We start from the raw sequence: 13258 nt of genomic DNA on the forward strand, positions 1-13258 counted from the left end.
AGCTCAAGAGAGGCGAGAGAGAGTCCTTCAAAACGTTTCTCATATTGGTGACTTGCATAGCAAAGCTGAGGAAGGCTGTATTTATTTGTCTTGGGATGGAACCATGGAGGCAGTAAGAAATTGGAAGAAAGCTCACAATAAATGCATCATACAAATTATTTGGAAGCAATCCTCTCTTATTTACAAAAGAGAAACCAAGAAAATGCTCCTTAGATCTGCTAATCCAGATGAACAATATCATATACAACACATTTGCTTGTTTGCTTTCCTCTCTTTGCCCTTGATTCACACAATGAATGTTCCTTGCAATGTCAGGGGGAAGTTTCTTCATTTCTGCCCCAGGGCTCATGGAACCAGGGGCTCTGGCAAAGAGCGGGAAGTAAAAATCTCCTTTTACAGGCTGAACTCTGAAATTATGTCTGTCACCCAATGGAGGGTGCTACCCTGCCCATTTTCATATGTACCAGCTCTTCAGCCTTCTACCACCATTTTATCAGCAGCCCAAGGCCCCAGAGATCTGAATATCGGCTCTTTTTCTTTTTAACCACAGTATATCAGATGATCTCTCCCTTGTGCAATCCACTTGCACCCTTAATTGTTGTGACAACACTTGTGATTTGGATAGCTCTTTCATCTTCAAAGCACTTCACAAACATCAATTAACCCAAATCTAGATTAATTAATCTGACAATTAATTTGCTATATATCCAGCAGTTACAATAATGGAGAACAAAGTAGTGCCTTTTAAAGTCACCAGAATGAGTTCCCTTGACTCTAACAAAAATGGGATCAAGCTCATTTCTTAAGTCTATTTCTCTCTCTTAAATCTTCACTGCAATCCGCTATTTTCCTCCCCAGCATTTTCAACTCCTTTATCACAAATACAGCCAAGGAAACGGGAGAGAGAAAAGGGGATCTGTGTGCTGAGATCACACACATCAGTACTTAATCAGTTTTGTTTTAAGGATGATCTTAAATCTTGCACCCCACCTTCACAGAGTGTATGAAGATTGATCAGATCAGTCCTTGACATGCTCAGATAAATCAGGGTTCCAAACACACTGCTGTGATTAATGAATTCAGGAGGCACTCATATTATAAACTGATTGCTAAATTATAGATTAACCTAGACTGACAAAACAAGGTGAGTAGTCGCAGCAACTTCCCCACAATCACTGTAGACCTTGTGAAGTAGGCCACTTGAGCTTTTCATAATCAGTGTAGTGCCTGCAACCATAGGGACATAGAGGGAATAAAGGGGAACGTGAGAGAGAAAGCAAAAAAAACATTTCAGAATTGTAGTACTCTAATTAGTCATTTACTGGAAAAGTAAGTCCAATGGCATTTATGCAAGGAGATCTCAGAAACTGGCTTTTACGGTGTGTCTTTTTAATTTTATAGTAATCCTCAAAATAATATATCATCCTCTCAGAAGACTGTTTTAAAACTCCTGCTCTGCTTAAGCAGTATGCACTTATACAAATATTTCTATTAGCTTATTACATGTATACCACATCTCAATATTTAAGCCTGATTTTTTAATGTTTATTTTGACTATCAAGAAGGAACTTTTTATTATCTAAAATTATCAGCTGGACAGTCAGTTTTACAAGAACTTATCTGGAAATTCACAACACAATAACATCCTTTAAATGACTAATAAACAAATACTATTCAGATTATAAAGAAAGATCTGCACCCTCCAAGAGTGAGGCAATTTTTCTGAAGATTCCAGGAAAATGCACCGATCTAATTAAAAAAAAAAAGACTTACTGAAAAAGTCATTTGAAGGCATATTTTGATACATATTGAAGACATGTAAAGGTTGAGTCCTCCTTTCTTCTTGTTGAAGACTTTCAACACGAAGGACTCCATATGCAAATACCTTTTCAGCAACATCAGGGTAAGCAAGCAAGGAATGACTGGCTTCACTGGTATTCATTTTGTGAATAAATTGAAGGAGAAAATGTAGAACTGTGTAGTTAATCAGGTATGACTGAAATCAGTAAATCAGGTAAATAAATAGCAAGTCTAGCCTATGTTGTAATTCATTCTTGGCGCCAGTCTCTTTCTGCATGGTATTAAAAGCCCAAAGAAAACAGCAACAATAAATGAGGCTTCTCTTATGGAACAGTGTGAAATCCTTCAGTTTATGCTTTTCTAATAATCATTTGAACTGGCCTTTGTGCCACATGCTTTTTTAAATCCTGCACAAATTATTGCCATTGACCATAAACCATATCTTTCCACATTAGTGCTTCAAACAGTCAATGACAGCTAAACTGTGAAAGAATGAAAGCACTAATGGATTTGTCTGAATGTATTACTTATTGCTTGTCTCTTAAGCTTTACTTGGCCTTCTTCACAGGTTTTGCTCAGTTACTTTCACCACTGGCTTTTAGAGATACTGAGGGCTTATTGAAGGATTACGGTTCATAATATACCTGTATAAGCAGAGTTGTAGTCAAGTAATAAAGGTCACTGAAAGCTTATTGATCTAGAGAACACTGCTGTAATAACTCAGAGAACATAAAAACCACTGCTATTTGCTTTTCCTTAACTCAAAATGGAACACCCAATACACTTATAGACCTTCAGGAAACATTTTTCTCCTAATAATTTATCATTTTGCATGAAAGATTCAACACTTTCAAGAAATCAGAAGGAAACATGGTTACAACTATTTGAGGAAGACCCAACCTCCCACTTCTCAAAATGCCATAACAGATCCTGGGGAAGAGACTATTAAATGAATAATTGCTTTTAATTTATTTTTTTAATTATTAAAATTAAGTTATTGCCTATTTCCATCCAGTATAACATCAAAAGCTTTCTCGTAAGCCGTGAAGCTTCTTCTATTAATATTGTAAGCAATCACATTACATAACAATACCAACAAGGCAGACAAGGCACTGCATAGATTATAAATTTAAGCAAAGTGCAGATCTCTAAAGATGACCTTGTTAACAATGATCTACCACAAAAATGTAGAAAATTCATGGCCTATGAAAACTCAAACTGGAAAGGCGAATGTATTGCTATTTATAAAGGTCTTAGTATGGAAATTAATTGGAAGTCACACGACCTTTAAACTCCTGAATCTATCTCACTAGCACTAGAGCATCATAGATATACTGGGGTCTACAAGCATGTGCAGATACATATTTCAGCAGAAAACCAAACATATAATACATGTGTTAAAAAACAGCTTCTCCAAGAGATTGGATGGACAGAGCTAATAACACTAGACACAGGAGAAAATGGGAAAGAATGACAGAACCAGGTTTTAAACTCATTAGAAGTGCACAGGAAGAGGCAACCTTCTCCTTCTCATAGTTACCCAAAGGTAAGCAACAGTAATGTCTCAGGGCTTCATGCTGCAAAGAACCATTCATATGCAGAGAGGCCCTATGACCTGATGTATGTAACAGCCCTGGTAATCACAGCTCGTAACTGTACATGCATAAATGTCATGAGGATCATAATCTGTAATCTGGGTTAGGCAGAGATGAAACAGTAAACAAACTGACAACAATGATACAGTTGCAACATACAGATTTTTGAAAGGTAGAAAAATATCTAACGGACATTCTTCTTTTGAAAATTTCCCCTATGCGGGTGGAAGATGGAAAGGACTTTCTATACAGATACGATACATGCTTCCCCCTCTCCTTGCAGCTTACTACTTCACCTGCAGTAATGTTTTTCTTCCAGGTTTTTTTTGCCACTTTTCCTACTTTTCCTTATGAACAGAATTTCTTTCAATGAGTTTCTTTGTATGTCCTCAGCAGAAGATATTCTTATTTGACACGATGTGTACTGTTTGGCCTGTCCCTCTACAGTACCTTATCAGGTGCTTATTTCCTAAGTATTACAATATCTAACAATATCTAAAACAAAAAGATATTATTTTTCAGTGCACATTACCAGTACTTCTCTAGAAAAAGAGGAACCCTGCAACTATTAGAATGGATGGACAGCAGATGATCCCAACCAGAAGATACTCACAATGCAAACCTGTATTTTGGATAAACCTTGGACGGCAACATACCTCACACTGCTGAAACCAAACCTGAATGACAAAGTTCCACAATTTAGAGGACCTTCAGCACAACAGACGAGGATAAAAAAACTGCTTTCAGAAGGATTATATCCCTCACTCTGATTTGTCAGTAACTACCGTTGTGAACTGAATCTCTATAAATTAGAAAAGCAATGCACTACTTTTGGATCAAAGAGGTATTTTGTTCATTTCAATGCATACAAAAATTGTCTGCACCATTAGCATTAACAGAAGTTATGACCAGCACTGAAGTGTGACCAGACTTCTCAGATGGTTTCAATGTCTGGGAAGAAATGCTCAGTAGGTTACTAAATCTAATATATCTTTTTCATAATAAAACCTAGAGCAGTAATAATTGCAATAAAGTTTTACAAGGTGTCCTGAGAGGAATAAAAAAATAACTGCTCTCTGCACCACAGCTAAATAAAGCAAAATTAGATTTTTTTTTTAAAGCCCATAAGGAATTCAAATTAGCAGACTTTGTAAAGGATGCTAGCAAAAGACTTTTGAGGGGGATCCTAATTATTGCTTGCTTTGATTTTAGTGACCTTGCATATCTTATCTTTTTAAACAGACATTTTAAACAAGAAAGTTTAAAATGCCCAGACAGTGTAAAGGCTGGTTTGGGCGCAAGACTTAAAAAGAGCAAACTTCTGTAAGTTAAACTGAGTCGTTTTAGTGTATTTTTGCCATGTTAATCCCATTCCTTATAACACAAATAAGACCACGAAGCTCAGTACCCATGCGATTTCAGTGGCAGAGATAAAAGGCCAATGCTTCAGAGCTCCAAATAGCCTACAGAGGCAAGCCAAAGGTAGTGATGGTTGCAATGTGTCTGCTGTTGTTGTCTTCCTCCATTTGCAGAATTTCCACGAGGTGACATTTCCCTCCAAGTATTTCTGGTGCCTCTTAAAGCCTTAACTTAGATTATGCTTTCCAGAGTATGTAAGAAAGAAACAGCAGGTACAGGTACAAAGCAACCCAGCCTTATGCAATTACTGTTCACAGTGATAAAGCAATCCTGGTGAGAAGCTGATGCTCAGCAAGACAGCTGGAATACACTAAATCTCCCCATGTTAAATATGGCACAGGGAATTCTTCCAACACTTAGCAGTAACATATTGCTATACACTTTATGAAGTGCAACATAGCAACTAAAGTCAAATGTTCCAAAATATGGTAGGAAGACTAGAATGCTTATTCAATGTAAATCAAAGCATAAACATTCATACAGTGCTAAACCCATCACAGACACTTCAGCTCTCTAATTCTTAGAATTTCCACTCTTCTGTCCTTGCTGCCATCAAATTCCTAAGTTATAGTCTGTACAGAAAGCAAACATAATAGTAATCTGACAAGTACTATATGCCAGCTGTCAAAGAGAAGTGATTTTAGGGGCTGCTCTACCGCAGTGGCCTTATCTTATACCCATCAAAAGGTATAAAGGACCTGACTTTTAAAGAAGCTTCAAGCGTTTTCCTTATTTTACAGCCACAATTGATTTTAAAATATTTCTGCACTCATGAATGATCTGCTGCAAATCTTACTACTTTTAGCTTTTCTGCAAATGTCTGAACTGCAGCCTCAGGCAAATACTCAGATGTCTAAATCAGGGCCTGCCAACACTTGCATACACAAATAAAAACGTATTGTCAAAAAAAAAATACCATAGAATCAAGACTATTTTGAAAATTGTCAACAGGCTGATAAGCTCCATCTTGCCCTGGTTCTCTTCTTCACCCATTCCTTTACTGACTTTCCCCTCATCTTCTCTACAGTCAGTCCTAAAGGACTATTCTTGTTCCTCGTCACTTCTCCCTCTTCACCCTCTCTTTTGGCAGTATCATCTGCAAACAAATTTGACTACTGTCTCTCTGCTCATAGCTCAAAGACCCCCTTTATTCCCAGACCTATCTTCTTCTGGCCAAGCTGAAATCTCAGCCTTTGTCATACCTTCTCACCTCAATTTCAAAGAGATTAAAGCATGTTTCTCCTTCTAGAACCACGTTTCTCTACCCTTACGGACTTGCCACTTTCTCTGAAATTCTAGGCATCACATTTTGTTTTCATTTTTCCTAGGTTCTCTCATCTAAATGATTTAAAGGCCACATATAGACAGTGTGGTGAAGGCAGTGCTGTACTAATTCCACTTATAATTTGACAACAGACATCTGATCCATCTCTCATCTCAGATTTATATAATTGCATTACTATGGGATGTTACCCATTTAAATTTCAGCTACCTCAATAAGCAGATCCTGTAAGGGCAGGCACAGCTGATTTCTCTAAGTGACTATCAGATATAAGTTGGACCAGGTGATTTGGGACCCTGTACTAAGGAAGAGGCAAAGTGCAACCTTTTGCATCTGGCTGTGTAAGGTGTGCCCTCAGGGAGGCCACATAACACAGATAATCTGCCACATTACATCTCTTCTTCAGCCTCTCAGCACCTCACATTTTGAGTATAGCATGTTCTCTAACATTGCCCCCTTCAGTTCTGCTCCCCTTCAGCTTTGTAGAATGCTGTAGCAGCTACAGTACTCCCATTTGCTTTAACCATGTCACCTCTACATCCCACCGGTGGCTCGCCTTTCTCTAATACATCAAAGAACTGCTTACCCTCCCTTTCCAAGCCTTTCATGGCTCACTCCATTCAAAAGCAAAAGTTCAGCTCCCAGCCTTGCCTGAGCTGTGACATGAACTCATTGTCCAAAAAAGGACTATCTGTGCTTTTTCTAGTGCTTCCTTTTTGTCATGAAGTAGCAGCCCAGGCACCAGAGGTGTCAATGGAGGCCCCAGCCCTGGCAGTACTCTTTGCCCTTGACCGTCCTTTGAGTCAGTCATCTTACTATGTCTGCAGAGTAACTGCCCTTTTTTTTTCCCCCCCTTTTTTTAAAAAAAAAATATTTTCCTCTCTGGAGATCTATATTGCTTATACAACACAGAGTAATTTGCTTGTCTTCTGTGTTTCAGGCAACTAACTTATAGATATTTAATCTACCCATGAAATTTATAAAGTTGCAGCCTCCCAAGATAACAAAGTCATTATCCTGACACTTCACATTACTGTCATCCTACACACACTACAATAAATGACTCCTCTACATTTCATCATTTGCATTAGAAATCCTCTGTAACCAATGCTGTTAATTTTCCTTGAAGTTCAAAATTGAGGCTATTCTTTCCCTACCCCTTATTCTTTATTTCATCTGCTACAACTTTGTTTCAATCTCACTGGACATGCCAAACACAACTGGTTTGACTATTTACCAACTAAGGGGTGGATGGAAAGATCTTTCACAATTGTTTCCCTGTACCGCCTGGGGTGCTGAGCTTCCTTCCAACATCTCAGATGCACCTGTCACAAACATGTTGGTCTGGCCTCCTAAGTAACCTGTGTTCCATCTACTTCATCCTTCACTTTTCCTTGCTACATCCCTCATTGTTTTCTCAAACTTCCTTGCTCTTTTGGTACCTCTTTTACCCTTGGACTCAACTTGTTTGCCCAACAGTGCCACAAAGGACTCAAACAATATATAAAGGTACCCATTCATACTGTGTCTTCCTCGTGTACCCCAGTCCCATACAAATATATACATACCAATGTGTTTGTACCACTGTTGTTCCATAACAACAGTGCTGACTTTGTGAAGTTATAAATCACAAACAGCATGACTAGTATAAATCCAAGCATTCATAAGACTCCTTTTTACCTTTTCCACCCATCTGTGGCATGCATTGTAACATGTAGACACCAGGCATTTTATTTTTCCTATCTGCACAGCATATCCTGCAGTATGTAATGAGTGAAAAATGGCAATACTGCTTCTGCAGGGCTGTGCAGCTATGATGAGGAAAGAAGAAAGGTTTGCAGGGAGAAGGAAAAGTTTTTATTAGACAATTTGGTATGGCAAGGGGAAAAAAAAGGGACATACTTTAGGGTCCAATGTCCTTTCATCAGGTCCAAGAGGCTGAATAGACACTGGGGACAGTGCTCTTTGTTTAAAATTTTTAAATTTAGTATTAACCTTAAACCTGATTAGAAGATATGAACAATTGGATTCAGCCTTGATTTAATCTAAATTAGCCAAAAGAAGATGAATTTTTCTACACAAAGCTCAAAGTTCCAAACCATCAGTCTTTCTGCTGACTATCATTACTATGGCACATGTCTTTTTGTGGCCACCCCATTCTTCACATATTATAATAGATCTCATAATTCAGTGTTTCTTTTACAGAGGGTCTCCAGACATAAAGGTGAGGAAATAGTAGTTAAAATTGCCACTAGTAGTTAAAATTGCCAGTAGTTTAAAAAGTTGCCACTTCCCGTAAGTATACTTGCACCAGTTACATGATGCTGGCTGCAGGCAGTGCCTGGACCCTACTCCCAGGGCAGGAACAGGCAGCAGCCCTGACTGCAGAAGGTGTGCCCAGGGGGAGGAGCTCCTGTGGCAGGTGGCTGAGCTGCAGGAGGCGGTCAGGAGGCAGCGGGACATCAGGGAGGCTGAGAGGGAGCTGGATACTTGGTTCCAGGCACAGTCTGCACTGGAACCGCAGCACCCAGTGAACCAATCAAAAAACCCCCCACTGACACACGAGGTAAGCAAGCAGGCAGAAGATGCCAATGAACAGAAAGCTGCAAGGGCAAGGTGCAGCAGGAGGAAGAAGCAGCTTCCCCAGAACCCTGAGGTGCCCCTGCAGAACTGCTTTGCTGCTCTGCAGACTGAAGAAGTAAGACCAAGCACCTCAGGGGAGGCACTGGAGCCGTGCAAGGTAGCCCGACCGGCTCACGTGATAACTAGCGCTACCAAGAAAAAGAGACGCATGGTAGTAGTGGGTGACTCCCTCCTGAGAGGTATGGAGGCACCCATCTGCCAACCCGATGCGCTCTCTCGGGAGGTGTGCTGTCTCCCAGGGGCTCGTATCAGGGACGTCACCGAGAGACTACCTAGCCTCATACGTCCCACAGACTATTATCCACTACTGGTGGATATATGGGGGCCAGCGACACCGCCGGCAGCAGCCTGAGAAACATCAAAAGGGATTTCAGGGCCCTGGGTTCAACAGTCAAAGACTCTGGGGCACAGGTGGTATTCTCGTCAATCCTCCCGGTCCAAGGGCAGGGACCTGAAAGGGCCAGATGTATCTGGCAGGTTAACTCGTGGCTCAGGGAGGGGTGCTACAGCCAGGCCTTTGGGTATCTAGACCACGGGGCGTGCTTTGAGAAGCCCGGGCTGCTAGGGGCGGATGGTGTGCACCTAACTGAGAAGGGGAAGAGTGTGCTTGGTCAAAGACTTGCCAGGCTTGTCCAGAGGGCTTTAAACTAGTGTTGCTGGGGGAGGGGGAGCACAGTTCAGCCCACTGCTGTCAGCATGGCGCCAGTGCCAGCACCGAGGGTCCAGAAGCTGAGGAAGGATCTCAGGTATGTGCAAATGAACTTAAACTGCGGTCCAAAAGAACTCCCGTCGCTCCAGCCGGCAAGTCGGCTTTGTCGGGGGCCCAGCTGAAGTGTCTCTATACCAATGCACACAGCATGGGAAATAAACAGGAAGAGCTGGAGATGCGCGCACACGACCTTGTTGGCATCGTGGAGACGTGGTGGGATGACTCGTATGACTACAGCGTCAACATGGAAGGGTATACGCTTTTTAGAAAGGACAGTAAGGGGAGATGAGGAGGGGGTGTCGCTCTCTATGTCAGCAACTGGCTGGAGTGTGTGGAGATCCGCCTGGGGATGGAGGAGGAGCTGACAGAGAGCTTATGGGTCAAGATTAGAGGATGGGAACAGACAGGTGATGTTACAGTGGGGGTCTGTTACAGGCCGCCTGGCCAGGAGGACAAAGCAGATGAGGCACTCTATAGCCAAATAGGAGCAGCCTCACGGTCACAAGCCTTGGTCCTCATGGGGGACTTCAACCACCCTGACATCTATTGGAGAGACAACATGACAGGGCACAGGCAGTCCAGGAGGTCCTGCTCCTGCAGGCGATAGAGGAGCCGACAAGAACAGGTGCCATGCTTGACCTTGTGCTCACCAGCAGGGAGGGGCTGGTGGGGGATGTGAAACTGAAGGACAGCCTTGGCTGCAGCGACCACGACACGGTGGAGTTCAAGATCCACAGGGCAGTGAGGAAACTACACAGCAAGCTCTCTGCCCTAGACTTCAAGAAGGGAACTTCGGCCTCTTCAGGGACCTGATAGGCAAAGTGCCTTGGGAGGCGGCCCTGGAGGGAAGAGGGACCCAGGAAAGTTGGTCCACATTCAAGGAGCACCTCCTCCAAGATCAGCAGAGGTGCATCCCGATGAAGAACAAGTCAGGCAAAAAGGCCAGGAGGCCTGCGTGGATGAGCAGGGAGCTCCTGGACCAACTGAAAGTGAAGAAGGTAGCCTACAGAGGGTGGAAGCGGAGACAGGTAGCCTGGGAGGACTACAAAGAAGCTGTACGAGTGGCCAAGGATCGGGTGAAGAAGGCTGAAGCCCTGATGGAATTGAATCCGGCCAGGGATATAAAAAGCAACAAGAAAAGCTTCTCTGGGTATGTAGGGGACAAAAGAAAGTCCAAGGAGAATGTAGGCCCCCTCTGGAAGGAAACCGGTGTCCTGGTTACCCGGGACATGGGGAAGGCTGAGGTACTCAATGACTTTTTTGCCTCAGTCTTCACCAATAAAGGCTCTTGTCTCACCACCCAAGCTGTGGAAGGCACAAGCAGGGACTGTGAGGATGAAGAACCGCCCACTGTACTCGAAGAGCAGATTCGGGAACATCTGAGGAACTTGAAGGTGTACAAGCCCATGAAACCTGATGAGATCCATCCGTGGGTCCTGAGGGAACTGGCGGATGAAGTTGCCAAGCCACTGGCCATTGTATTTGAGAAATCGTGGTGGTCTGGTGATGTCCCCAATGATTGCAAGAGAGGGAACATAACCCCCATTTTTAAAAAGGGGAACAAGGAAGACCCGGGCAACTACAGGCCGGTCAGTCTCACCTCTGTGCCTGGCAAGGTCATGGAGCAGATTCTCCTGGAAACCATGCTAAGGCACATGGAGAGCAAGGAGGTGGTTGGTGACAGCCAACATGACTTCACCAAGGGCAGGTAGTGCCAGACCAATTTGGTGGCCTTCTATGATGGGGTGACAGCATTGGTGGACAAGGGAAGAGCAACGGATATCATCTACCTGGACTTGTGCAAAGCTTTTGACACTGTCCAGCACAACATCCTTCTCTCTAAACTGGAGAGGCATGGGTTTGATGGACGGACCACTCGGTGGATAAGGAGTTGGCTGGATGGCCGCACTCAGAGAGTGGTGGTCAACGGCTCAATGTCCAAGTAGAGACCCGTCATGAGTTGCGTCCCTCAGGGGTCCGTGTTGGGCCCGGCCCTGTTCAACATCTTTGTCGGTGACATGGACAGTGGGATAGAGTGCACCCTCAGCAAGTTCGCCGATGACACCAAGTTGTGTGGTGCCATCGACACGCTGGAAGGGAGGGATGCCATCCAGAGGGACCTTGACAGGCTGGAGAGGTGGGCCCGTGCCAACCTCATGAAGTTCATCCAGGTCAAGTGCAAGGTCCTGCACCTGGGTTGTGGCAATCCCAGGCACAAATACAGGCTGGGCAGGGAATGGATTGAGAGCAGCCCTGAGGAGAAGGACTTGGGAGTGCTGGTGGATGAGAAGCTCAACATGAGCTGGCAATGCGCCCTTGCGGCCCAGAAAGCCAACCGCATCCTGGGCTGCATCAAGAGGAGCGTGGCCAGCAGGTCGAGGGAGGTGATTCTCCCCCTCTACTCTGCCCTGGTGAGACCCCACCTGGAGTACTGTGTCCAGTTTTGGAGTCCCCAACATAAGAAGGGCATGGACCAGCTGGAGAAGGGCCCAGAGGAGGGCCATGAAGATGATCAGAGGGCTGGAGCACCTTTCCTATGAGGACAGGCTGAGAGAGTTGGGGCTGTTCAGCCTGGAGAAGAGGAGGAGAGACCTGATAGCGGTCTTCCAGTATCTCAAGGGGGCCTACAAGAAAGATGGGGATAGGCTGTTCAGTAGGGCCTGTTGTGGTAGGACGAGAGGTAATGGTTTTAAAATAGAGGGGGGTAGATTTAGATTGGATATTAGAAAAAACTTTTTTACAATGCAAGTTGTAGAACACTACAGAGAAGTTGCCCAGAGAGGTGATGGATGCCCCATCCCTGGAAATGTTAAAGGCCAGGCTGGATGAGGCTCTGAGCAACCTGATCTAGTCGGGGATGTCCCTTGCTCCTTGCAGGGAGGTTGGACTAGATGACCTCTGAAGGTCCCTTCCAACTCTAACCATTCTATGATTCTATGCTGGGTTCAAATTATCCAACTGATTGGCAAAAAACAGCCCCATCATTTTTTGAGGTTGCTGTAAGAAGTACAGAGCATAATCTACTGATTGCAGTGGATTACCACTTCTCTGCATCCTTAATTTGATTGTGGTAATCACAAAGCAGCTGTGCGATCATCTTTTCCATCAAAAAAGAGGGCAGTGCAGAGCAGCAATCTTCAGTTGAAAAACTGAGACAAAGTTCTGTTTTCTACAAGTAAAACTATTCAAAAAGTAGGAATGACTTCTGACCTTTAGCCTGCGGTCCTGGTCTCCACTGCAGAGGGAATTTACAGACACTTTAAAGGTCTTCCAGGCTGGATTTAAGTTATTCATCACAACCTGTGAGTGAAAAGAAAGGAAGGGAACCCTTAACATTTGCACATCGCCAAACAGAATGCTAACAAGAGCCACAATATTCAATACAGTATGTTCACCAGAAAGAGAAGAAAGCAGAGCTCAGCTGGAGGTTTGCAGAATAAGATGCATGGGATATGTGCCCTTGAGGAACCTGCAGTTTGCAAGATTCCTCCTCTGGAAAGCCCCCAAAAGGAGCACAGGTGGGAAATGGACCCGTACACAGACCATGCTACAGGGATTGCCCCAGCACTGCCATGCCTCAGCGGGAGCATAACTCACAAAGGAAAGGCTGTGGGATACATTCCTGAACTGGAAGCCATGGAAGAGATGCAGGACTGGGCAATGGGGAGAGGCAGCATCAATTTACAGACACATGGTCTGCCTTGCCAGAAGGACTTTATGGGATCCATAACAGACAGGCTCATAATCCCAAATACCTGCCACAGCTCCACCCTGTACACCTAAATGCTGCTTTTTAAGACAGTGCCAGTC

General features: G+C 43.7%; 1 protein-coding gene across 2 annotated transcripts in view; it reads right to left on the minus strand.

The window, feature by feature from the left end:
- CPNE4 (copine 4) overlaps window positions 1–13258 on the minus strand; it is a 258564-nt gene that overhangs the window by 86032 nt on the left and 159274 nt on the right. For both annotated transcript variants that reach the window (XM_086741597.1, XM_086741598.1), the window contains one exon: window positions 12659–12748. In XM_086741597.1, coding sequence (XP_086597723.1) covers window positions 12659–12748 — 90 coding nt within the window. The remainder of the gene's footprint in view (window positions 1–12658; window positions 12749–13258) is intronic.

This window comes from Chlamydotis macqueenii, chromosome 2 (genome assembly GCF_036417535.1).
Source record: "Chlamydotis macqueenii isolate bChlMac1 chromosome 2, bChlMac1.mat, whole genome shotgun sequence".
Lineage (NCBI taxonomy): Eukaryota > Metazoa > Chordata > Aves > Otidiformes > Otididae > Chlamydotis > Chlamydotis macqueenii.